General features: G+C 45.0%; 1 protein-coding gene across 3 annotated transcripts in view; it reads left to right on the top strand.

Moving 5' to 3' along the window:
• The first annotated feature begins 1,552 nt into the window (after window positions 1-1,552).
• LOC147013772 (uncharacterized) overlaps window positions 1,553-26,645 on the top strand; it is a 103,697-nt gene continuing 78,604 nt past the window's right edge. For 2 of the 3 annotated variants that reach the window (XM_085850981.1, XM_085850980.1), the window contains exons 1-2: window positions 2,242-2,362; window positions 9,682-10,630. In XM_085850981.1, the coding sequence (XP_085707107.1) occupies window positions 2,349-2,362; window positions 9,682-10,630 (963 nt within the window). In that variant the 5' untranslated portion in view covers window positions 2,242-2,348. Of the gene's footprint in view, window positions 1,678-2,241; window positions 2,363-9,681; window positions 10,631-26,645 lie in introns of those variants that run through there. The other variant, XM_085850982.1, reaches the window with a different exon arrangement.

Below are 26,645 nucleotides of genomic sequence, written 5' to 3'. Positions count from 1 at the left end.
GAAAGACATGTTCCACGTGTTGGACCAGTTTGTGATTTTATCCAGATCTGCAGTGAGCGAAGAAGCTGCTGCTTGCCATTTATTCTTTGTTTCCCAAGTGTTTCCCAAGGTTTGAAAGCTGTTCTTCCCCAAGGTTTGAATTAAATGTTCAAATATTAATTAATCCCAAGGTTTGAATTTTCTTGACTATTATTTTTTGTATCTTACTGTTATTTTGTAACGAGGGGGGGGGGGCGGATGTGCCTTTTCAAGGTTTGATATTCATTGGACAAGCGGTTCCGAAGTTACGCCATTTTATTGCTTTTTTCAGTGTTGGAAAGGTAGACATTTGGTAGACATTTGTGAATACATTTACATAGAGGCGAGAGTGGAGGAGCGAGAGAGGAGGGGGGAGAGAGGAGAGAGGGGGGAGAGAGGAGGGGGGAGAGAGGAGGGCGGGAGAGAGGGGGAAAGAGGGGGGCGAGAGAGAGGGGGTGTGAGAGGGGGGGGTGAGAGTGGGGGTGAGAGAGAGGGGAGAGAGGAGGGGGAGAGAGGAGGGGGAGAGAGGAGGGGCGAGACTAGGGGGGAGAGAAGGAGGGGGTAAGAGAGAGAGGGGCGTCACAATTCTTCTTCTTCTTCGTTTGATATGACGTTACAATTGACGCTGGGGATCTGAATGTGTTTCCCAGGTGTTTCCCAAGTTATGGCCATTTATGATACGGTTGGTCCGATCTAATTGAAAAAATGCCCCAATCCAGTCGTCGTTTACGAAAGCGAAGGAACGAAGCTGCACATACTGCTACGCACCTACGGGCACGTACCTACGGGCCCACACTAGTCTATCTATAATTCCAGCAATCTCTGTGTGTCTGTCTGTCTGTGACCGCTGTTTCTCGACGACCACTGGTCCGATCTAATTGAAACTTGTCAGGTATATTGCTGGGGACCTGTGGATGTGCCTTTTTGAAGGTTTGATGTTAATCGGACAAGTGGTTCCCAAGTTATGGCCATTTATTTACCAAACTAATGACAGGACACGGTGCGATGACGTCACAAATGACGTCACAATGCTTCTTCTTCTTCGTTTGATATGACGTCACAATTGACGCTGGGGACCCGAGTTTGTGCCTTTTCAAGGTTTGATATCGTTCTTCTTCATCCGTTTCAGCTGTTTCCCAAGTGTTTCCCAAGTTATGGCCATTTATTTACCAAACCAATGACAGGACACGGTGTTTTTTTTTTTGCACGTACGGCCACGCACATACGGCCACGCACGTAGGGGCATGCACTCGTGTTGGGAATCGGCAGAAGTGGTGACTTGTTTGGCATTCCCATCTGAGGCCACCATGTTTGTTTTTGAGATACGAGATTCGGATACTGGGTGAATAATTTTCCCCACATCATGTATTTGGTCGATTTGATCATTTTTCGACTCGTCCTTAGTTTTTATTTTTTATTATTATTATTATTATTATTATTATTATTATTATTATTATTATTATTATTATTATTATTATTATTATTATTATTATTTTTACCACGTTTACCACCCAGCCAAACGAAAGCACTAATCATTCCTTCCGGCCTCGTTGCTGGTGTATACGTCATACGTTTTATCGGCACGCGCTGCGTCATGACGTTTTCATTGCCCTTCCGTTTCTTTCTTGTGTGATCGACATTTTGTTCTCAGGCATCGTGGTGAGTGTTTCGTGTGGTTTTTGACCCCCCCTTTTTCACACACGATCGTGTGTTTCTTTGTGCACGAGTAAGTGGTCACTGCACTTCGCGTCGTCAAAATCTGCGACTTTTATGTTTGATTTTTTTTTGGGCCCTTGTTTTTTTTTTTTTCTGTCGGTGATGTCGTGAGGCGCGCGCGAGCTCCAATGTCCGCCAAAAGCATCTGGCTTCTTTTACATTTATTACGTACGCATCCCCTGGGCTTCTCTTTCTCCTCACGTTTTGTCGTGAATTTACTCGGATGGGTGTTATTGATCAGAAGGTAATAAAAAAAAATAGTAATTATTAATATGTGACTTCACAAAGAGCATCCAGTACAACAGGACGACGTTGGGCCCATCAAAGCCTGCGCTCTTATTGCCAACATGTCGTGTGGCCGAGATGTGCATCCTTTTAAATGCTGAGGGGTCAAACAAAGAACCAACATGTACCATTTTGAAGTCTTGCTATTTGGAGCGAATGCTGATTGCGCGCCACTGAGTTTTATTTATTTATTTAAAGAAGAAGAAGAAGAAGAGGAACACGACGAAGAAGAAGAAGAAGAATAAGAATGAGCCTTTGATTTCGTGAGTCTTTGTGAAGAGTTGCAGCAGTTGTGATGCAACGAGATCCGTTTTCGACTTCGAGAGTGAATGAATATTACGAGGTACACGGCTGGGTTGTTTTATCATGAACATGTGGCCTGGTTCCCCCATTCTATAAGTTGATGATTGGAAGGAAGTCTCCTGTAAGATGATGTGCCGCTTTTTATATATTTTTTATTTTTTTTTATTTTTTTCTTTCCTGCTGTGAGGTTAGCAAGTTGGTCCTGATGACGTCAGAGGTGAATAGGTCCCCATGTACAGTGGTTTGAGCCTCCAAGAGGGTTTCAAGATGACTTGTATTCGACTGTACTTTACACCTCCCCCCATTTACCCTCCATGTTGTTGTGCATTGAAAACGAAGCGCGATTCCAATTCCAAAGGAGCCTGGTGTCTGTGTCTCTGTCTGTCTGTCTGTCTATGACGATAATCCAGGTGTAATCGATTTTAAACACGTCTGGGCTCATCATGCTGACTCGATTGTCTGGGGGGGACAGTGTCACCCTCTGGGGTGCAACGTCTCATTTGTTTACCCCTGCAAGCTGTGAAAACATCTGCCATTTGCATTTTGCTTCTTTTAATTTTATTAGCAAGCTCGAAATGTCGGTTGCTGTGCATATTACGGGTGAAAAAAGATACTATTCGATTTGTAAAATGCTGTTCATGCCCATTTGGGTATTGCTTGGAATATGTTGTTGGATTCAGTTGTTATAATTTATTTTTAAATTGATTCCACCTGCACCGGTTGTGCTCACCAGATTGATCAGCACCATCACCTGTTCACTTTGACTGGATTGTGTTGTTGGAGCCAGTTTTGTTGTTTACAGATGCAAAATGGTCGAAGTTTGACTCCCCCACCGAGCTTTGGCTCTCTCTTTTTACCTGTCTCCTCGAAACCACCCTCCGTTGCTTCATGTGTTTCATCCACCCGTACTTTTTCACATCACAATTTATTTCCTCCTCTTCCTTTACTGACCCCATATATGCAACTCCTGATGGTCCTTTTGGCTGAGCATTCTGCTTGGATATCAACCTAAATTAGATATTAAAAAAAAAGACGACCTCTTTTCAAAAGTTTGTTTTATTTGTCTTTCTTTCTTTCTTTCTTTCTTTCTTTCTTTCTTTCTTTCTTTCTTGCAAGCTACAATGGGACAGCTGGTCCAGCATTTGCTTTGAAGGACTGCATATAATATGAGGTAGCATCTGCCAACATCACTGGCACTACATAAAAGAGGTGCAAAAACTGATCCCCTCAAACTGCAGACCGATCAGCTTGCTTCCAATCATCAATAAGGTCATGCAATCCATCATTGCAGTTTATATGAAATCCTTCCTTTTCTCCAACAACCCCATCTCAGATCACCAATTTGGTTTCAGACTCCACCTTATACATGCTGCTTCTACTCTCCCAACAGTGGTTTGAGGCCCTCAATGTCAGACATGAGATCTGGGCCGTCTCTCTGGACATATCTCATGCTTGTGATACAGCCTGGCACCCTGCTTTGCTCTCCAAACAGTTTGCCTTTGGCATCCAAGGCCAACTTCATACATGGCTTACTGACTTCCTTGACTTCAATCCAACACGTGGGTCTCAACGGAATACCTTCATCTCCTCTTCCTGTCAAGGCTGGAGTGCCCAAGGCAGTGTTCTGGGCTCAATCCTATTCCTGAACTTCATCAATGATCTCTCTGACTTTCTCGAAAACCCTTTTCATTATCTTGCCAAAACAAAGTTTTTGCAAGATATGTTCGTCAGCTTCTATGTTTTTATTGTTTGTTTGTTTGTTTGTCTGTAATCACGTATAAAAAAATTCTGCAGAGCACAGTCATCATTGGAAATTTTTGTAACTTCGCATATCAGAGGCCTATAGAGGTCCCTTTCTGCGCATAAAATGTTGAAGGTCAAGGTCACTGTCGCAAATCAGGGGAGTCGACGAAACCCTTATTTTTTTGAGTAATTTTGATCAGATCGTCTTCAAACTTCATGGGAATATAGCTCATGGTCTGGCGCTCAGCTGATTAATTTTTGGTGGCGATTGGCCTTGACCTTAATGGTTAGCGCCTAAGGTCAAACATTTGACCCCAAGGTCAAATTTTCAATTTTTAGGAACCATATCGTGTGGTACCTCAAATTGAACACCTCTGAGTGCTTTCTTGAAATGTCAAGCTTGAGACATTATGACGTAATTTGGTGACGTTATGAGGCAAACGCATATTTTTCATGGTTACTCTGTAGAACGATTCTCATCGGAATCTCTCGTAGGCAGATATTCCTCAAGGAGTCGCTCCTGGTGGATAGCAGCTCTGTTCACCTCAGTGTGACCTTAAAGAAGTCACACGTGGTCACCTTTTGGCAAGATGCGCGTCACCCTGCGGGTGACATTGGTTTATTTGTTTGTTGATGACTCTATCTTCTGTCATAATATCCTTCATCCATCAGACAGGCAGGTGCAGCCACTTCCCTCACTTCAGACCTTAACAATTGCAAGCTGGTCAAACACTTGGAATATATCTTTGAAGCTTGACAAATCTCACACTCATCGTCTCTCTCAAAGGAATGGCAACCTTCCTCTCCTCCCCCCCCCCCCCCCCAATCTACTTTCTTTACGATCCTTTTGAGGAGGTTTAGTCATTCAAACTCCTGGGTCTCACTATCAACCATGATCTTTCTTGGGCAAACCACATTTCAACGTTTGTGTCCAAAGCCAGCTGCCGACTGGGCATCTTCCGGCATACAAAGTCCTTCCTTGGCACACGTGAACTCTTATCTATCAATAAGGCCTTTAACCGTAGCTTGATGGAGTACTGCTTCCCTGCCTCTTGCTCATGCTGTGGAAACTTGATGCTGTGGAAACCAAGGCCTTCGAGATCATAAGCATCTCCCATGTTGAAGCTGAGTCTATGGGCTTTTCACTTCGCCATCACAGACAGCTTGGTGGTCTGTGTTCTACCACCTCCTTTCTGGTCTTTCACCATTTGCTCTTTCCGTGCCTTGTGCCCCCCAGGTTTCTGCAGGCCTCACATGGTCCACCATCAACCCTCTTCTGGTAAAACTACTGAAATCCTGGATCACTGCTGACCTCCATTCATTTGTTCCTCTTCCCCCCCCCCCTCCTTGTGGATTCAAGTTCCACATCCTCTTTTATCTCATTCTTCTGTGCAGGTCTTCAAGACAGCTCTTCACCGCCATCTCAGATTGTCCCCAATTCCAAACCATAACCTTTTCTACTCATTAACTCCACCCAAATTCCTTCTCCTAATTGTCCAGTTTTTCCTCCTTGAAGTTTCCTTCTCCATGCATGTGTGTTTTGCCCCCTGTTTTGTCTGTTACGTCTTGATCCGTTCAGTGTGCCAGCTCTTACACGAGTCTCGACTCTGCATACAAAAATAAGTGTGTAGCCACCATAATTTATTTTGAGTTCATCCTTAGGATAAATGCAACTTTTATTGGGAGGTGGGGGCAGGATCTTTATCTGTTATTTTATTTATAGGACCAATTCAAAAGATTACTGCTGAAATATTTTCATGTCTTTAACACCTCCGTGTGTATCGACATGATGTGAGATGTATCTTTCATGCTGGACTCATGTCTTTTAAGAAGAATCTTTATCATGCACAAGCAGCGTGTTTTGTGTCCTGGTGCTTTCCTTTCTTGGACTCTGCGTCCTTTTCTCCTGACAAGGTGGAGAGCCTGCTGTCAAACCTCGACTCAGATTCTGCAACCAGTCTAGATGGCATCAGCCCACGTGTCCTAAAAACCCGCTCCTCTGTGCTTGCTCACCCTCTCGCTGTTCTATTCACCCTCTCATTTGCTCAAGGTCATCTGCCATCTGCTTGGAAATCAGCAAACATAAAAGGGTGCAAAAACAGATCCCTGTAGCTTCAGTCCAATGAGCTTTCTCCCAATCATCAGCAAGGTTATGGAATCAATCGTCGCTTCAGACATTAAATCCTTCCTCTTCTCCAACGGCTTGAGTTCTGATGATCAATTTTGATTCAAACCAGGTCACTCTACCCTGGATATGCTGCTTCTGCTGTGAGAAGACAAATCGTCTTCTGCTCCCCCAACAAAAAAAAGACATCGTCTTCTGCTCCCCCAACAATGGATGGAGGTACTCATTGCCAGACATGAAATCAAAGCCATCTCCTGAGACATATCGCTAGCTTTCAATATGGTCTGGCACCCTGCCCTGCTCACCAAACTCTCTTCCTCTGGTATCCAAGGACATTTCCACTCATGGCTCGCAGACTTCGTCTCCAGTCGCAGCCAACGTGTAGCCCTAAATGGAGTTCTCTCATCCACTCTTCGTGTCCAGGTTGGAGTTCCTCAAGGCAGTGTTCTGGGCCCTGTTCTTTTCCTGGTTTTCATCAATGATCTCTCTTGCTCTCTGGAAAATCCTCTTTCTCTCTCTCTCTCTCTCTCTCTCTCTCTCTCTCTCTCTCTCTCTCTCTCTCTCTCTCTCTCTCTCTCTCTCTCTCTCTCTCTCTCTCTCTCTCTCTCTCTCTCTCTCTCTCTCTCTCTCTCTCTCTCTCTCTCTCTCTCTCTCTCTCTCTCTCTCTCTCTCTCTCTCTCTCTCTCTCTCTCTCTCTCTCTCTCTCTCTCTCTCTCTCTCTCTCTCTCTCTCTCTCTCTCTCTCTCTCTCTCTCTCTCTCTCTCTCTCTCTCTCTCTCTCTCTCTCTCTCTCTCTCTCTCTCTCTCTCTCTCTCTCTCTCTCTCTCTCTCTCTCTCTCTCTCTCTCTCTCTCTCTCTCTCTCTCTCTCTCTCTCTCTCTCTCTCTCTCTCTCTCTCTCTCTCTCTCTCTCTCTCTCTCTCTCTCTCTCTCTCTCTCTCTCTCTCTCTCTCTCTCTCTCTCTCTCTCTCTCTCTCTCTCTCTCTCTCTCTCTCTCTCTCTCTCTCTCTCTGCTGGTGGCTCTACCCTCTGCCGTACCACCTGTCATCCCTCAGATTGGCAAGCAGCAGTATCTTCACTCTCTGCAGATCTGGATAAAATCACAACCTGGTCCAACACTTGGAACATGCCTTTCAATCCTGACAAATCTCACTCTCATTATGTCTCGCCGAAAGGATTATCTGGAACCCCCCCCCCCACCCCCCCGCCCTCATCCACTTTCTCAACAATCCTCTGGAAGAAGTCCTTTCCTTCAAGCTTCTGGGTCTTGCGATCTGCCATGATCTTTGCTGGGAAAGCCACATTTCCAAGATGGCCTTCAAAGCCAGCTCGACATCCTCCGTCGTGGAAAGTCCTTCCCTGGCACACCTGAGCTCCTGACCACATACAATTACAAAGCTTTCGTCTGCAGCTTGATCAAGTACTGCTGTCCCTTCTGGGTTGGTACTCCTGCTTCTCACCTTTCTCGGCTTCACTCTGTGGAAACCAAGGTATTTGGGATCATTGGTATCTCCCACGACGAGGCCGAGTCTTTGGGCCTCTCACTTTCTCACTGCAGGCAGGTCACTGATCTTTCTGTCTTGTACCGTCTCCTCTCTGGCCTCGCCCCCCTGCTCTGTCTGAAATATGCCCCCCTCCATATTTCTGCAGGGTGCTCAAGGTCCACCAGCAACCCCTTTCTGGTAAAACTACCAAAATCAAGAATCACTGCTCACCTTCACTCTTTCATTCCTCTTTTTTTTTTTCCCACCTTTGGAACAAACTCTCACACTCCCTTCAATCCCACTCTTCCCTCCAGGTCTTAAAAACAGCTGCTCACCACCATCTCTTATCTTCCCCCATCCAAAACCATGATCTTTTCTACCACCGGTAATCCATCCCAAATCCACCTCCTTCAAATTCCCTGCTTTCCTTCCTAAAAGTCTCTGTCGTGGAAGGACCTGAAAGTCCCTGTAGTGTCCATCTTGTTTACCCTGTGTACCCCGCCCCATCCCTCTCCCGTCCACAGGTCTCCATGTCTCTTCCACACTTTTTTTCCTTTCCTCTCCCTCCCCTCTTGTCTCCTGCTCCCCTTGTTGTACGTTCTCTGTTGGCTCTTATACGAGACTCGACAGTGTATACAAACAAACAAAAAATATGCAGAGTACCTGCCCTTGGGGTGGTCTTGTTCCAAGCAAATGCATACCTTCATTTGGTTCCAGTTCAAATGCATACCATAAGCAAATGTATAGGCAAGTGACAGTTCCGTATAGTAGAAATAAATCGCCCAGGTTACATGCATGAAGCAAAAACATACCAACTGCTTATAATTCAAAACGTTTCACAACACTGGAAAATGTGGGGACAGGAATACTGTTCTGTAAATGGTGGAGACTTGTAATACCCTCCCCCACCTGGAAGCGGTGCTACATGATACACATTGACCTGGAGAAGTTTTGTCCCTCCCCTCACCACCCCAAGACCACCGGCAAAGTTATAAACACCCATATACATCAATTGGGGTGGTGCTGTGACCCTCTGCAGCAAGTCTGGATGTAATTGGACCAGGACTATAGGAGGAGTAGCGTGATAAATGAACAAATGCACAAATGCTGGTCTGTGAATTATCGTAAAGATTACCATTTTTCGACCTTGGATGACTCTTAGATGAGCCATGCCCCCAGTGTGTACTGGGATGATGAGGGCTGGAGTCTTTGGAGTTTAGATGGTCAGTATGCCATGCGAACTACAAAGGAAAGTCGGATGAAAGGGATAAAAAGAAGATAAAGAGAGCCCCTGAGATCATGTAAGCTTTGTGTGTGTGTGTGATATATACATATATATATATATATATATATATATATATATATATATATATATATGTGTGTGTATGTATTTCTAAATATAATGTATGCTGTGGATTTGCTGATTCAATCAAAAGTATTTGAAAAAAAAATCTTACAAAGCACTGCATTGCAATGATTGGAAGACAGCTGTGACAAGTCGACAGATTTTTGATTGCATTGTTGAGGTTCTGGGTCTTGTTTGCTGAAGACATTTTTCATTGCACTTTTAGGGTTCACAAAGAGGATGTCTGACAAAGGGCTTTTCTGACCACGTCCTTCAGCCTGACCCAAGATTGCATTAATTTCATGACTTTTTCTAGCAGATCTTTAAGCTTACAAGTTTTATCTTGGGAAACAGGTGCTTTGCTTCTCTTACTACTGTGGAAGATCACAGTTGGTATGAGATGGTGAGGTACTAGGAATTGATCTTTGTGTCATCTTCGATGTTGTCCTTTGCTTTCTTTTATCCACCATCCCCAGTACATCTGATTCTGTTCTTGCAGAACCAGCAAAAGTGCTGACCCGGTACATTCCTATTTGGGAGGAATTGCAACTCCCACTGCATTGACATGAGACCAGTCATCGATCCATTGTCAGTGTTGTATGTTGCAAAGGCACAATCAGCACTTTTATTTGACAATGGATGTTTTGTATTTTTCTTTCTTGTAGTTGGCAGAATTTCAAAGGACCAGCAGACAGCATGGCGCATCGTATGTACGGTTATGGTGCAGGAAGTGGCTCTGGCTCTGGCTCTGGCTCTGGCTCTGGTTTTGGATCAGGCCACACTGTAACTCGTCAGCCTTTCTCTCGCTCTCATAATAATGAGGATTTTCGCAGCAACTATTCCTCATCATTCCTTTCAAGTGAACGGGCAGGTGGCAGATCTGGATACTACGGGCAGACAGGCAGCAGAGGTCCTGTAGACGATTCACATGCAGCCCGGCTCTTGGACACCTTTGGGTTGTCCTCAGAAGACCTGTCGATGCTTAGCCGTTACCCTTCAGAAGATCTGACACCAGAAAACATGCCCAGGTTGCTTTCAGAGATTTACACGCGTAAGCAGGATGTTCCTGCTAGTCGAAGTTCTTTGCCTAGTTCTGTTGTTGAGTATGGCCATGGGCGCAGTCGTGGAGTTTTGCCACCCAGCCGCAATCTCCCATCTGCAAGACGACGAGATATTTCTTTGCCCAATCGGCCCATGAGAGACTTGGATCTGCGATCATCCCGCAGAGAATTTGAATATCGCCAGCCTCTGTCTCGCTCAGCCTCTCAACGGCAGGCACCACGACAAGAGCCACCTCGCTCAGTTCCACCTCGCACAGTCCCACCTCGCCCAGTCCCACCTCGCCCAGTCCCACCTCGCCCAGTCTCAACTCGCCCACTCCAACCACGCCAGACGCCATCACGCCCAGTGCAACAGCCGCAGGTTGCACCTCGCAAGTCTCCACCACAACCCTCGACGCCAGCCTCTAGTACACCAACTGTGCCAAAGAAGGCACCTCTTTCTAAACCACCGGAGGGCCCAACTTCTGAGCAGATCCAGAGCTTCCTTGGCAAGCCAACTGACGAACAGCTGCCTTTTTGCAACGTGTGCAACGTGCGCATGCCTGGACTTAAGGTATGGTGGCACGATGGATGGCTTGATGCTTCTGTTTGCATTTATTACATTTGTTTTGATTTTTAGCAGGTACAGAAGATCTCGATGTTTTGGCCTTGCAGCGTCTCCCTTATGATGGGATTGTTTATCCTTCCCTTGAGAATCTTAGGATTTGTATACCTTGGGTTAACAGGGCTCAACAAACTTTATTGCAGAAATTGTAAGAATTGTCTTCCCATCTGCTTTTTTTGTTTTTGGAAATTTTAAGTTTGAATGCAATTTCAGGAAGTTATTTTTGTTGCAGATCTCACTTTATGGATTTCACCAAAAATCAGTTTCTCTTTGTGGCACAGGTTTGCTGCTGAATATTAGCAACATTGCCAAAGTGGTCATTTGTACTTGGACAACAATTTATTTGAGAAATGTACATAGACTGGGCTTTTGTCGTGAGCAAGAGTATTTTTGAAGAAATTCACCTGATTGAAGTATTGAAGAAATTGAAGAAGAAAAATGACATGTCGCCTGATATCTCCAAAAGTTGTGGACGGATTCAGATGAAACTTGGTGGACACGTTGGGTATGTGCCAAAGAAGGATTGATTCAATTTTGGTGAAGATCCGAATCTGGATCCGATCCGCTAATTTTTTATGTGATTCTTCACCATTGAGAGATAGGGCTAAACTAATATATGGCACAATATCTCCAAAAGTTGTGGACGGATTCTGATGAAACTTGGATCCAGATCTGGATCTGGATATCAGAATTTTTAACTTTTATAGTGATTCTTCACTATTGAGAGATTGGGCCAAAAACGACATATAGCATGATATTTCAAAAATGTATTGTCCCGATATGTTCTCGTGGATCAGGAATTGCGTGGCGGAGGTATGCACTCCACCGAGTACCCTTGTAGTTTAGCTTGTGTTTGTCTGTCTTCCTTGATCATCAAGTCCAGTCTAATGCTGTTTTGAAGGGCATTATTTAACTAAGTGTATTTGTAGATGCACATTGGCAAACAGATGGTACCGTAAATCCCCATGTACAAGAGGCACACCTGTGTATAAATTATTCACACTCCCCCTTCCACCACCCCCAAAATAGAAATTGGCAATTTTGACTTCCTTTACATAACTGATGTACTGTACAGAGGTTGCATTTCAGATGTCCATTGTATCAGAAAATCTCGACCAAAAGTTAAAAAAGACGAGTTCTTGCTTAATTTCCATATTTCTACTGTCTTGAAACAGGTGTAAGAAACCTTGTGCGATGAAACGTGTCTATCCATCAACTATATACAGTATATGACTCACAGTGCAATGAAAGTACGTCGGGAGAGAGACGTGAAAGACTGAAATAAGCATGTTTACTGGTCGGTGTTTATTTATTTATTCTTCTTTCATACATTATTTCTTTAAATCGTGTAGCACTGAAAGGGCTGTTTATATATGCAAAAAAGGGTGTGCTTCCAAATCAAAAGTCAATTGACTCCTTGTCATCGGTCTTCATCGCAGATTGTTCCGAGTTTGTCATAGTTGGCATAAAGTAGGTGGTTCCTCAGAGTTTCTGCTTGAGGGCCTCTCCTCCCAGAAGGTGGCATGTTCTGTGCCATCAAATGCACTGGAAATACTGCACTTGAGGAATGCTCTGGGAGTTCTCTATTTCAGCAGCTTCTGCCATATTTGCAGTCTCCAGCTATAGGCCGTTCGCAGATCCGCCTTATCGCTACTCCAATGGTGAACGTTGACTTCAACGGTGTCAACTTCCTCTGGGCTGCTCTGTTGCTAAAACTGTTCTGCCTTACAAGCTCTGTCTACATGCATGCATGCATGTAGTATTACATGAGCAATGACCTGAAAAAAATGAAATCGTTCAACACTCCCTACAGAAAAGGTTTGACTTGACAGAGTGGTAGAATAGACCCCCTAGAACATGTCCAGGTAGTTTGTGGTTTCAAATTGTGGTATTAAAATTCTACAGGCCATTATACATACCAAGGGTACTTACCAAGAGGGTCACTGTGGGCAAGCAACATTTAGGGGAGGGGTAACGTAAACGTGAATATCTTTGTCGAGACAACCAATATTCAATATTGAGGTATCATTGGCTTCGTATTATAATTCTCTTTCAGAATATGTACAGAAATGTCGATATTCATTCAACTGTACAACCACAAGAGGGTGGAGAGAGATGAAAGTGATGTTCAGAAGCTGCTGACCGTAATCACGTCAGAGCTTATGACCGATCCCTTCTCCCTAGACAACGTTGATGATGGAATTTCGTCACTGATTAACATTGCCACAGGTATCAGGATGCCCCCAGATGCTGCTACACGCATGGTTAACTCCGACCAGATCGGCACAGCTCAAATGACAACATTTGTTGAACAGAGACTGAATACCAATGAAGTGACATTTTGGGATTCCTTGCCAAACTTGAAGATCAAAACATTTGCCACACTAAGCAAGAAGAAAACAGTGAAGCTAACTGATGAGAAAGTTATCACTCTTAGTGCTGACCATGAACTCTTTGGCCGCCTTCTGATCACAGGAAAGTCAAGGGACATCAATCTGAGAGAACTCCTCAGCTACGAGTTATCAACAGTGCCATTATCCCTGGCCCATTATGATGGCAGCTTGAGGAAGACCAACAAGAGCGTACTCATTGCTGAGTTGGAGAAGAAGGTAGATGTCCATCCAAAACTGCCACAAGTCACAACCAGCCAGATGTCGATGGCCCACATCGTCGATGCAATGGCGCTGGTACAGATGACAAAGTCCGCTGGTGCTGCAAACTTCGGCGAAATGGTATTCAAGTATTACATCCTGGTTACTGCCCCTCTACGTCGGAATGGTTGTCAGCGGGTTGATGTTGTCTTCGACCAGTACTCCAGCCTCTCAATCAAAGCTGGGGAGCGATAGAAACGAGGAACATCTGCAGCCTTAGAAGTGACACTCCAAGGGCCAGCCACTCCTATTCCAAAGCAGTGGATCAAATACATTGGAAATGTAGAAAACAAAGTCAACTTGTGTGCCTTCTTGGCAGACACATGGTGCCACATGGGAGTAGACACTCTGCTTGATCGTCAACACCTAGTCATCGGTGGTGGTTTCAAGAACCCGCAGAAGTCTGTGCTAGTCATCAGAGGGCACTGCGAAGAACTGGTTCCCCTCAAGTCAGATCATGAAGAGGCAGACGCACGAATATTGCTACATGCAAAACATGCCTCTCATTATCACAACAGGATTGTGATTCAATCACCTGACACAGATGTGGCTGTCCTCTGCACCACACACTACAGAAAACTCCAGTGTCGGGAGCTGTGGTTTCGGACTGGAATCGAGGATAAAGCTAGGTATATTCCTATCCACAGCTTGGCACACAAACTATATAGGACCTGAGCTGTGTAATGCTTTACTCGGCTTCCACACACTGACTGGGTGCGATTCAAACAGTGCACTCTCAGGACTCGGCAAGAAAAAGGGTTTCAATGTCTTACTTGACAGTAAAGAGCATCAGACCAGTCTGGGACAGCTTGGAGAAGAACCCGAGCTCAGCAACAGCACTTCAGAAGCATGCAAAGCCTTCATATGTGCAATGTACTCAACAACCAAGGGGGCTGGGAGGAAAGTGAACAATGTGAGATACTGGCAGTTCTGTCAAAAGGGACAAAGAACTGAAAATCTCCCCCCTACATTCGACAGCTTACAGCAACATATGAAGTGAGGAAATTACCAGGCCTATGTATGGAAGAGAGCATTGGAGCCTACACAGAGCCTTCCACCAGCAGCTGGACATGGCTGGAAAATTCAGGATGGTGCCCTGCAGCCTGTGCTCATGACCAAAGATCCAGCACCGCGGGGTCTTTCGGAGCTGACCGTCTGTCACTGCAAGAAGTCTCTATGTCGCCGAGCCGACTGCACATGCAGAACCAACCACTTGCCATGCACAGAAGCATGTGCATGTATGGCCGAAGAAACTTGTGAAAATCCAAGAACAATCTTTGAATCCAGTGGTGAAGAAGACGCTGACTAAAACTTACAACAGATGACATCTTCATGCTTCCATGGCAAATGTGATTCCTTGTTGCCAGACACAAATATTACAAACCGCTCTGACGAATGTGCTTCCGTGCAACCATGCACAACTATTATGATTCGCTCTCACTAATGTTCTTCTGTGTTGTCATGCACAGCTCCCAGTGTCGACCATGATAACTATTATCATCCACTCTGATGAATGAGTAGCTTCCGTGCTGCCAGAGACAACTATTATACTCGGCTTTCACTAATGTACTTCTGTGTTGCCAAAGACAACTATTATGCTCGGCTCTGATGTATGTGCTTCCGTGTTGCTCTATACTAGTAAAAGACGAACACTAAAAATAACAGTTGCAGTTTTCTTTATGCGTGCCTCTGTATGTACATGAATTTCTGCAGAACAATACTTTCTTAAGCATTTGATTTCCAAAATGTATACATACCGGTAGTAATTGAGAAACACCGTTCACCTTCATATGAGAACACAATTAAAAATGTCAAAGTTTGAATTAGTGTGATATTTTAGCTTTGGTGATGCCATGGCAAAGGCCATTTTCAAATAACTGTACATACTCTGATAGAGAATTATAATAGGAAGCCAATGATACCTCAATATTGAAAATTGGTTGAGTCTCGACAAAGATATTCATGTTTACGTTACCCCTCCCCCTAAATTTTGCTTGCCCACAGTGACCCTCTTGGTAAGTACCCTTGGTATGTATAATGTACCTGAATTGAAGTACCCTGTAGAATTTTAATGATACCACAATTTGAAACCACATACTACCTGGAGGTGTTCTATAGGGTCTATTCTACCACCCTGTCAAGTCAAACCTTTTCTGTAGGGGGTGTTGAACGAATTTCCTTGTTTGGCCTCATATGAGAAATGGCTGCTGGACTATAGACTGAGAGCTTGGAGGCTGCGGGAAAGATTGTTGCGTCGAAGACCTGTAAAACTGGAAGAGAGCAGTCCAAGTGAAGAAATCTTCCAGTGTAGTCAAGCCCGAGGCTCGCCCTACTCTGTTCTCCAGGCGATCTCTGTGCCTTTGCTGGCTGAATGCTTGGGGCATTGGCAGTTTCACTCTTCACTGCTCTTCATGGACCCTGTTCTGATGTCCAGACATCCTTTCCTGCTTGCTTTGCTTCATTGACATCCAGACAATGGTTCGTTCTGTTTTTGTTTCTCCTCCAATTTTTTCTTTTTTGAAGAGGCTTCAAAAGGCTTGAAGAGGCTTTCTCTTTTTGAAGAGAAAAAACAGCTTCGTTTTCAACTCGCCACACTTGACCAATTTAGTACATTGGATTTTCCCTGGGGAGAATAAATTGCTGTAATTAACATTTCCACTGAAGCACGGGTCAAATCCTATATTCAGGTAGTTTATCTTTGTGGTTAGGTAAAGCACATTGGCCATTCGCAAGGCCTTTCGGCAGGTTTTGGCTTTGCCACCCCGATTTTGTTTTCCACTCTTTGGGGCCACAAAAAGCAATAATATTTTAAGACTGACTCCTCCCCCACCCCTTCTGATGCAAATACGATGCAAAGGAAGACTCCTCTTGCATGTTTTGTAACTGCTTAATCTTACTTAAATGAGCTGAATAACAATGAAACTAGAATGGCACTTGGTGGAGTGCATACCTCTGCCAGGCTAAACAGTTTACATTTTGTATCCCACTGATAGTTTACGTTTTGTCATAACCTGTCTAACATTTTAAAATATCGTTCTATATACATATCGTTTTGGCCCTATCATTCAATGGTGAAGAATCACTTTAATAATTATAGGATCCAGATCTTCACCAAAAACTAATCAATTCACCCTTGTCACACACCCAACCTGTCCATAGCTTTTTGAGATATCCTGCACAAACAGACAAGGAAACGAACAAAAAACAGGTGTGGAAACACAACTTCCACCTTCCACCTTCCACCTTCCACCTTCCACCTCGATGGTCAAGGTGAAAGAAATAAAATAAAAATAAATAAATCCCTCTGTGGTGCTGCACAATGGTATCGCTACAGGAACTTGAGCTGGAGATTCCTGTCGTGGGGTTGAAAATGCAAATGACTCACACCTCAAGGCCAGTACCTGTGTACAAGGCGCACCCCATATTTTGCTCTCATTTTGTTGCGAAAAAAAGCGCACTTTCTACATGGGGATTTACGGCATCATAATTCCTGTATTTGGATCTTTAATTGTTTTGTACACCTGCATTGGGCAAGGGAAGGCAATGTGAGGGGAGGGTTCGTCCAGACGCGGCAGAGAATGTTATGCTTTATGAAAAACACACGCACACACGCACACACGCACACACTTGAGAAACGCGTTCATACCGTGAATGGTTCGGAAATTTGGAGTTATCAAATATATATTTTGAAAACTGACAAAAAAACTTTGAAACTGACAGAGAAACCATCTTACCTTTGTAAAGCACTGCACCGAAGCAGGAGTGTTTGTCTGTCTGTCCCTGTGACAGTTTATGCTGACTGACTCTTTGATGCTCGGTGCAATGTGATTGGCTCTTTGAAAGATTGAATAATGTATTGTACCGGTTTATTAAAAGTTGATATTTGAAATCGGATTTGACGATCGGAACTCATGGCCTCAATAATTTTGTTTAAATCTAGAGTGAAACTGGGAAATATTCCATGTATGTCTGTACATTTCATCATCTTCTTTCACTGGTAATGTATTTCGCTCTCAAAAAATCTTTCAACTCCACCCCCTGCCCTGTACCTTCACCAGATTTTCTGCTGTTGGAAAGGTAAACATTTATTACTTTGTTGAAAAAAACCGTTGCCATATTTATTCCATTTGAGGCACCGCTGAGGAAACTATTCGTAATGGAAAATTTCGAAAATTTGTTCCACCACTCTTTCTTCTTCTTCCTCCTCAATCCTCTTTCAATTTCATCGATCTCATTTGACCATCCTTCCTTCCTTCTTCCTCTTCAGTCCTCTTTCGATCACAAACCTTTCAATCTCATGAACAGGTCCAGAACAATTAAGCCTTGAAAGTCAGTGTGAAGGAAGGGTGTTGGTGGTGATGGCACTTCATGCCCATTATCATTTCCTGTCACAAGCTGGGGGTGGGTAGGGAGGCTGGAGGAAGGGGGTGTGGGTTGGACGAGGGGCAACGCCGGGTACTATTGGTATATCCTAATAAAGTTTCGACCCCATTCAGGATTTGTGTTTACGTTGTCCAAAATGTATAAATTTGCTTTGAGAATAATATATCAATCATCACAAATGCTGGTTGGGGGTGGGGGGGGGAGATACAGTAAAGAAATCGTTTCATTGGAACATTGGGTGAAATTAGGAAATTTCTGGACTTTACATGCAGACATTATGCCCAATCTCATTTTTTATGGTTGTTTTGAAGGATACAGACAACCACAGACCATTACATTTCAAAATATATTTATAGCAGCTGTGACTGCAATTATTGACTCCCCTCTTGTTTTCCCTGTAGTGTGTTTGCGCGCAAAAATATGAAAAATGATATATCCGCTCTGAGTCTAGGAGGTCAGTGGTTTAAACCCTGGCTAAGTCAAAACATCTATCTATCTTCTATATATTACTAAAACTCTCATCTTGTATGTCTATATGTAGGTATGTTCCCGAAATACAGCCAAAATGGTACACGATAGCGCAAAACTTTTCGGCCCACATGACTCACCATTCTCCCATGGTGTGCAGTATCGTTAAAAAGTTTCGTTAAAATCTGGCAACGAAAAAATTCTTAAAAAATCAATTCCCAGTTCAGTCAAGTACTCTTCGGGCGTATTTAATCAATGCAAAGAACGTCAGCGGTATAGTTCACTGGAGCTGTTTTTTATTTTTTATTTTTTTTCTTGAAATGATTTATTTAAAAATCTCAAACATTTAGTATAGACAAAGAACAATTTATTTTTAAGCATAAAATAAACATCGCAATTTCGATCTAATGCTTACGTGTTCATTCATAAATAAAATTGGGTTTAGAAGATTACGCACAATAATTTCTTCGACTTTCTTTTCTCCGTTTTTTTTTTTTTTCACATTGACCCACAATATCAAGTTCCGTTCAAATCGGGAAACGAAAAAAATTATTTAAAAAATCAATTCCCGATTCAGTCAAGTACTCTTTGGGAGTATTTGATCAATGCAAACAACCTCAGCGGTATAGTTCACTGGAGCTATCTTGTTTGTTTGTTTTTTGAAAATTTTTTTTTTTATCAACCGCTGTCACAACGGGTTCACGGGTCGTCAAGTAGACTTCAAAAATGGTACGTGATGCTTCCTTGCTTGTCACTCAGCATTTAAAGGACAGAGCATGGGAAAACAACACTGGATTGGAAATTGCAAACCAACCAGTGTAACCATTGCTAATAAACTGCTTCGGCTCCCATTGCCGCCGCCATGCCCAGCAGCCCCCGTTGCCGCCACCATGCCCCATGGCCCCCATTACCGTCGCTGTGCCCCGCGGCCCCCGTTGCCACCGCCGGTCCCTGTGGTCCCCTTTCCTGCCGCGGTCCCCGTTTATGCCACTCCCTGTGGTCCGCTGTTCTGCCCCACTCCCCGTTTCTGCCACTTCCCGTGGTGCGCCTTACTGCTGCGGCCCCCGTTTCTGCCACTTCCCGTCATCCCCCATACTGCCATGGTCCCCATTTCTGTCACTCCCCGTGGTCCCCTCAACTGCCGCGGTCACCATTTTCACCACTCCCTGTGGTCCGCTGTTCTGCCCCACTCCCCGTTTATGCCACTTCCCGTGATGTGCCTTACTGCCGCGGTCCCCGTTTCTGCCACTCCCTGTGGTGCGCCTTCCTGCCGCGGTTGCCATTTCTGCCACTCCCCGTGGTCCGCGGTACTGCCACGGTCCCTGTTGCCGCTACTCCTCGTGGTCCCCTGTACTGCCACGGTCCCCGTTTCTACCACTCCCCGTGGTCTGCGGTACTGCCACGGTCCCCGTTTCCGCCACTCCCTGTGGTGCGCCTTACTGCCACGGTCCCCGTTTCCGCCACTCCCCGTGGTCCACTGTACTGCCACGGTCCCCGTTTCTGCCACGGCCCCCATTGCCACTACAGCCGTGGTCCCTGTTTCTGCCACTTCCCGTCATCCCCCGTACTGCCACTCTCCATGGTCTGCGCTACTGCCACGGTTCCCATTTCTGCCACTCCCCGTGGTCCAGGGTACTGCCATGGCCCCGTTGCTGCTACTCCCTGTGGTCCTCTGTACTGCCACAGCCCCCGTTGCTGCCACTCCCCGTGGTCCCCCGTACTGCCACAGCCCCCGTTGCTGACACTCCCCGTGGTCCCCCGTACTGCCACAGCCCCCGTTGCTGCCACTCCCCGTGGTCCCCTGTACTGCCACAGCCCCCGTTGCTGCCACTCCCCGTCGTTCCCTGTACTGCCACGGTCCCAGTTTCTGCTACTTCCCGTCCTGCCACGGTCCCCGTTTATGCCACTCCCCATGGTCCGCTGTTCTAACCCGGTCCCCGTTTATGCCACTCCCCGAGGTCCCCATTTCTGCCAATCCCCGTGGTCCCCTGTACTGCCGCGGTCCCCATTTCTGCCACTCCCTGTGGTCCCCTGTACTGCCACAGGCCCCATTTCTGCCATCCCCATGGTCCCCCGAACTGCCGCTGTCCCCGTTTTGCCACTCCCCGTGGTGCCCCTTACTGCCACGGTCCCAATTTCTTCCACTCCTGTCATGGTCCCCATTTTTGCCACTCCCTGTTGTCCCTGGTACTGCCATGGCACCTGTTTCTGCCACTCCCCATGGTCCCCTGTACTGCCGCAGTCCCCATTTCTGCCACTCTCCATGGTCTCCGTTTCTGCCAATCCCCGTGGTCCCCCGAACTGCCACCGTCCCAGTTTCTGCCACTCCCCGTAGTGCCCCTTACTACCACGGTCCCCATTTCTACCACTCTCCCTGGTCCCCGGTACTGTCACGGTCTCCGTTTTTTCCACTCCCCTTGGTGCCCGGTACTGTCATGGTCTCCGTTTCTGCCACTCCCCGTTGTCCCTGGTACTGGTACTGTCATGGTCCTCGTTTCTGCCACTCCCCGTTGTCCCCGGTACTACCACAATCCCCGTTTCTGCCATTCCCCATGGTTCCCGGTACTGCCACAGTACGTGGTCGCACTGCCTTGCCCCGTGCTCCCTGTTACTGCCACCCCACGTAGTCCATGCTTCTGCCACGATTCGGTATTTGTCCCATGCCCCAGCAATATACCTGGCAAGTTTCAATTAGATCGGACCAGAGGTTGTCGAGAAACAGCGGACGCACGCACGCACGCACGCACGCACGCACGCACGCACGCACGCACGCACGCACGCACGCACGCACACACACACACACACACACACACACACACACACACACACACACACACACACTGTGTTAATTGCCATACTTTTATGATTTCTGACCTTTAATACCAGGTTGAGCTCTGCAGATATTCAGGACAATGGGCATATGAAAAAATTCAAAGCATATGGCTTGAACGACGTAATTTGATGTAAAGATATGTAATTCAAAGCTGAGGTACATATTGATGGACTACACAACTTCTAATCACCAAAAATTGGTGCAACTTAAATAGAGGTACTGTATATGTACAGTGGGGAGAACAAGTAATTTGATACACTGCCGATTTTACATGTTTTCCCACTTACAAAGCACGTAGAGGTCTGTAATTTTTATCATAGGTACACTTCAACTGTGAAAGACGGAATCTAAAACAAAAATCCTGAAAATCACATTGTATAATTTTTAAATAATTAATTTGCATTTTATTGCATGAAATAAGTATTTGATACATCAGAAAAACAGAACTTAATATTTGGTACAGAAACCTTTGTTTGCAATAACAGAGATCAGACATTTCCTGTAGTTCTTAACCAGGTTTGCACAGACTGCAGCAGGGATTTTGGCCCACTCCTCCATCCAGATCTCCAGATCCTTCAGGTTTCGGAGCTGTCGCTGGGCAACACAGACTTTCAGCTCCCTCCAAAGATTTTCTATTGGGTTCAGGTCTGGAGACTGGCTAGGCCACTCCAGGACCTTGAGATGCTTATTACGGAGCCACTCCTTAGTTTCCCTGGCTGTGTGTTTCGAGTCGTTTTCATGCTGGAAGACCCAGCCACGCCCCATCTTCAATGCTCTTGTTGAGGGAAGGAGGTTGTTGGCCAAGATCTCGCGATACATGGCCCCATCCAGCCTCCCCTCAATACGCTGCAGTCGTCCTGTCCCCTTTGCAGAAAAGCATCCCCAAAGAATGATGTTTCCACCTCCATGCTTCACAGTTGGGATGGTGTTCTTGGGGTTGTACTGATCGTTCTTCTTCCTCCAAACACAGCGAGTGGAGTTTAAACCAAAAGCTCTATTTTGGTCTCATCAGACCACATGACCTTCTCCCATTCCTCCTCTGGATCATCTAGATGGTCATTGGCAAACTTCAGACGGACCTGGACATGTGCTGGCTTGAGCAGAGGGACGTTGCGTGCGCTGCAGGATTTTAATCCATGACGGCATAGTGTGTTACTTATTGTTTTCTTTGATACTGTGGTCCCAGCTCTCTTCAGGTCATTGACCAGGTCCTGCTGTGTAGTTCTGGGCTGATCCCTCACCTTTCTCATGATCATTGAGGCTCCACGAGGTGAGATTTTGCATGGAGCCCCAGACCGAGGGAGATTGACTTATCTTGAACTTCTTCCATTTTCTAATAATTGCACCAACAGTTGTTGCCTTTTCACCAAGCTGCTTGCCTATTGTCCTGTAGCCCATCCCAGCCTTGTGCAAGTCTACAATTTTGTCCCTGATGTGTTTAGACAGCTCTCTGGTCTTGCCCATTGTGGAGAGGTTGGAGTCTGATTGATTGAGTGTGGACAGCTGTCTTTTATGCAGATAACAAGTTCAAACAGGTGCAGTTAATACAGGTAATGAGTGGAGAATGGGAGGGCTTCTATCAGACAAAACGAACAGGTCTGTGAGAGCCGGAATTCTTACTGGTTGGTGGGTGATCAAATACTTATTTCATGCAATAAAATGCAAATTAATTATTTAAAAATCATACAATGTGATTTTCAGGATTTTTGTTTTAGATTCCGTCTTTCACAGTTGAAGTGTACTTTTGATAAAAATTACAAACCTCTACGTGCTTTGTAAGTGGGAAAACCTGCAAAATCAGCAGTGTATCAAATACTTGTTCTGCCCACTGTATATATGTATACATAAATATACATACGTACATGCATGCATACATACACACAGTATATATGTATGGTCGCTGTTTCTATTAGCCCATGTTTCTTTCGATGAAACTTGATCACAACCTTCAACACCCGGTATGTACCAAAGTTTGTTCAGGGCATTGAAAAAATTGGGCCCTAAAGGGGTCTGTCTCTGAGGGTTGCCCCCTAAAAAAATCGGTATTTGCTTTCTTCGTAAAAACTACACGCAATTCCGATGAAGCTTGAACACAGCCTTCATCACCCGTGATGTACCAAAGTTGTATGTTCACACCATTAATCATTAATTGTATGTTCACACCATTAATAATAAAATTAATCCATCGGTATTTACTTTCTTCACCGTTACACATTTTGTGGGTCATGCACACCTATTCCTGCATCCCAAACATCCTGGTTTTATTATCCAGCCGCTAATGGGTGAGCGTCCGGGGTATTGCCCCTACTTTTCAACTTTTTCCATCCATCGGTTCAAGAGTACATGGAATTAAAACACACACACACACACACACACACACACACACACACACACACACACACACACACACACACACACACACACACACACACACACACACACACACACACACGATATTTAGTTTGCTAATTCCCCTTCTTTGATTGATGTCTGTGGTTTTCATGCAGAGAATTGGGGCATTTTATTCCCTCCAATTTGATGGAGTGGTTGGGTTTGTGACAGGACGAAATTATTCAATTTTGGTGAAGATCCGGACACGAGAATTTTAAGCGATTCTTCACCTTCAAGAGATGGGTCCAAAAATGATTTTTATATCACATGATATTTCAAAAAGTTGTTCGAGTTATGACAAAATGAGTTGGCTCGGTGACGAGAACAAACTGATTCAATTTTGGTTCAGGTCCGGATCCAGATCTGGCCTATCGGTGGGATACAAAACATAAATTCACCCCGGCGAAGGTATGTGCTCTACCTAATGCTGTTCTAGCTAGTTATGACTTGTAATAACCACTGTTGGGAAGGCAATGGCAAAGCACCCAGCATAACCCTTGCCAAGAAAATGCTTCGGAAGCCTGCCAAGAGTATGGGCCATCAGAATGAGAAAGAATACCCAATGATGTCAGGAGCAGCGCTACAATACGCAGGGGTTCACACAATTGTTTTTCTTTGATTCTCCAATGAGTATCAGCAGAAATGGTCTGGACTCATGAAAAAATAATGTCAGCTTCGAGTGTGCTCGTCTGCTTTGCTAAGCCCCACTCCTATTTTTAATGCACCTCTCAGCTTTGTGTGCATCTTACTCCTCTGTAAGCGCTCTCTCAGAATGTCCGCTCCAGATGAGACACTTGCAAGCTGCTCTTTTTTTCTTCGTTATGGACGGTCCTGAACCTCCTCTTCTTCCTCCTTGCTTGTGTATTTTTCTTAGATCTATTTTTTATCTTGTAAGTTTAAACTTACAATATAACTTTTAAATTATAATGTCATCATTCATAAACTTCATTTTGTGCACAAATTTTGAAATCGCAGTTTCATTTATCAGAATTATCATGGAAGAATCTTACCCACACTAGCTGAGAAAACCTCTTCTTTTTCTTCACCTCACGTGTACTCAGATCTATTTTTTATAAATCTTAAAAGTTGTAATGTAACTTATAAGTTACAATGTTATAATTTATAAACTTAATTTTAGACACTTAAATTTTGAAATCACAGCACATTACTGCATATCAAAATTGGCATGGAAAAATCTTATGTGAGAAAAACCATCCATCAACAGCTTCTGTTGTGCAAGTTCGCTTTTGAGCTTTCTTTGCATCTTTGAAGTGTGCATTTAGTTTTTTGTAACCGTGCATGAGTACCTGAGTTCCAGTTGTGTGAATCCCTGGCTTTACGATTCACATTTACATAACGGATTTGTGTCTTCCACTCCCATTTTCATCCCCTGAACTCCGGATGCCTTTTTTCGATTTCCATTCAGCAGTTTAGGAATGCCCCGAAGCCAAACAAAAACCTCTCAAACAAACAGATCGACACTTCTTGAATTGTACATGTATGTGTATATATATATATATACATATATATATATATATATATATATATATATATATATATATATATATATACACATTCCTGCATCCCAAACACCACAGTGATGTGGACAAAAATAATGGGTTTAATAAACGTGGGAGGGGACAAAATAAGAAATGTATCACTATGGGGAAGACAGGCAAATCTTAAATAATCTGAAGACAAATGTTATCTTAAAATATGGTCATCACACGCACACAGACAGCTCAAGACATGCTGGGAGAAAAAGAGGCAGGGAGGTTGAGGTATTTTTCCTTTCTTCGCTTCGGCACCGGTGTATTCTATCACGGCCAGTCATGAATCCGTGCAGCGAGAAGCCATGCCTCCAACTTGCCCCCTGTCCCTTGTGTCCGCGCACGTGCTCCCAGACTAACAAGTCAACAGCCCGTTCATCACTCCAAATTTCCGGAGCACTCGACTCCAGCGGCTTCGATGCTCCCATTTCTCACGAGACCACCACGACTGGTTGAAATTTCCTGTTCATTGGTCACACCTTCAGTTGCGTGGTCTCTCCCACAATGTTCTGGTGGAATACTCTGCTTTTCCCAGTGCCATTACTCCTGACTGCAAGGCAAGGAATTAAATAATGTGAGTGAAAGGAAAATAAAAAGCACACAGCGGGGAAAAAGGGGTACAGGTTTTGGTGGGAAGACAAGAGTCCGATCTACACACCCTATCCAAGCGGCAGTAATTGGGGTAATTTCAGGACAACGTAGTCTGTCGTTCCAAATTTTCAAAATAACTAAAACCTTTTTTTTTTTAACCCACCCCCTCCCTCCCACAGCCAGCAAAAACCCACTCCATGGGAGTACCTCCTGTGCAGCTTCCATTTGCAGGGCAGCCCACCGGATGACGAGATTGGGGCAAAGCCTTCAGAACCCCCCATCTTTGATGATGGGAGGGAAACCACGGGGTAACATTACCGGGTCAAATTGCGGGAGAGAGTGTCGGGGAGGTGCTGAGGTGTCGTCGACCAGACGGCGGTCTGCTTGGGTTAACCTGAGGCGGTCCCTTCAGGTGGGTGCCTGGAATGTCCTGTCCCTAAGAGAGGATGATCACCTGTCTGTTATCATCTGAGCTCAAGCATTTGGACATCGGTATTGCAGCACTCTCTGAGGTTCGGAGACCGGATTGCGGCGAGATCATTCCGGGTGGTTACACCTACTATTGGTCTGGTCGCTCTGATGGTTACCATGCCCAAGGAGTTGCTGTAGCTGTGTCCAATAAGCTGACTCCAATGATAATTGAGGTAACACCAGTCAACGAGTGTTTTGAGACGAAGGGTTCGTCACTCCTTAGGTGTCATTTCCCTGGTCTCTATATATGCTCCGACTGAGGCGAGTGATCTCACCGTGAAGGACGCATTCTAGGTCACGCTCGAGTCTGTGGTTGATCAGTGCCCCAGGCGAGGTACTCTTCTAGTCTTAGGGGATTTCAATGCATCGACTAGAATTGATAGAGATGGTTATGAGATCTGTGTTGGTCCCCATGGGTCTGGAACTGTGAACCAGAATAGCACTAAGTTCCTTGACTTTGCAAAAAGTCATGGACTTAGGGTGGCTGGTTCATGGTTTCATCGCCCACAAGCTCATCGCTGGACTTGGTATTCCAACGCTGGTAGGGTGGCAAAGGAGATTGACCATGTGCTCGTTGATGGTTGCTGGAGGATGCTCTGGAGCTGCAGGATCTAGCAGAGTGCTCA

This window comes from Eptatretus burgeri, chromosome 13 (genome assembly GCF_056783735.1).
Source record: "Eptatretus burgeri isolate ZD-2024b chromosome 13, Ebu_testis_v1, whole genome shotgun sequence".
Lineage (NCBI taxonomy): Eukaryota > Metazoa > Chordata > Myxini > Myxiniformes > Myxinidae > Eptatretus > Eptatretus burgeri.
Note: the sequence above shows the minus strand (reverse complement) of the source record. Positions and strands in the feature narration are given on the sequence as shown.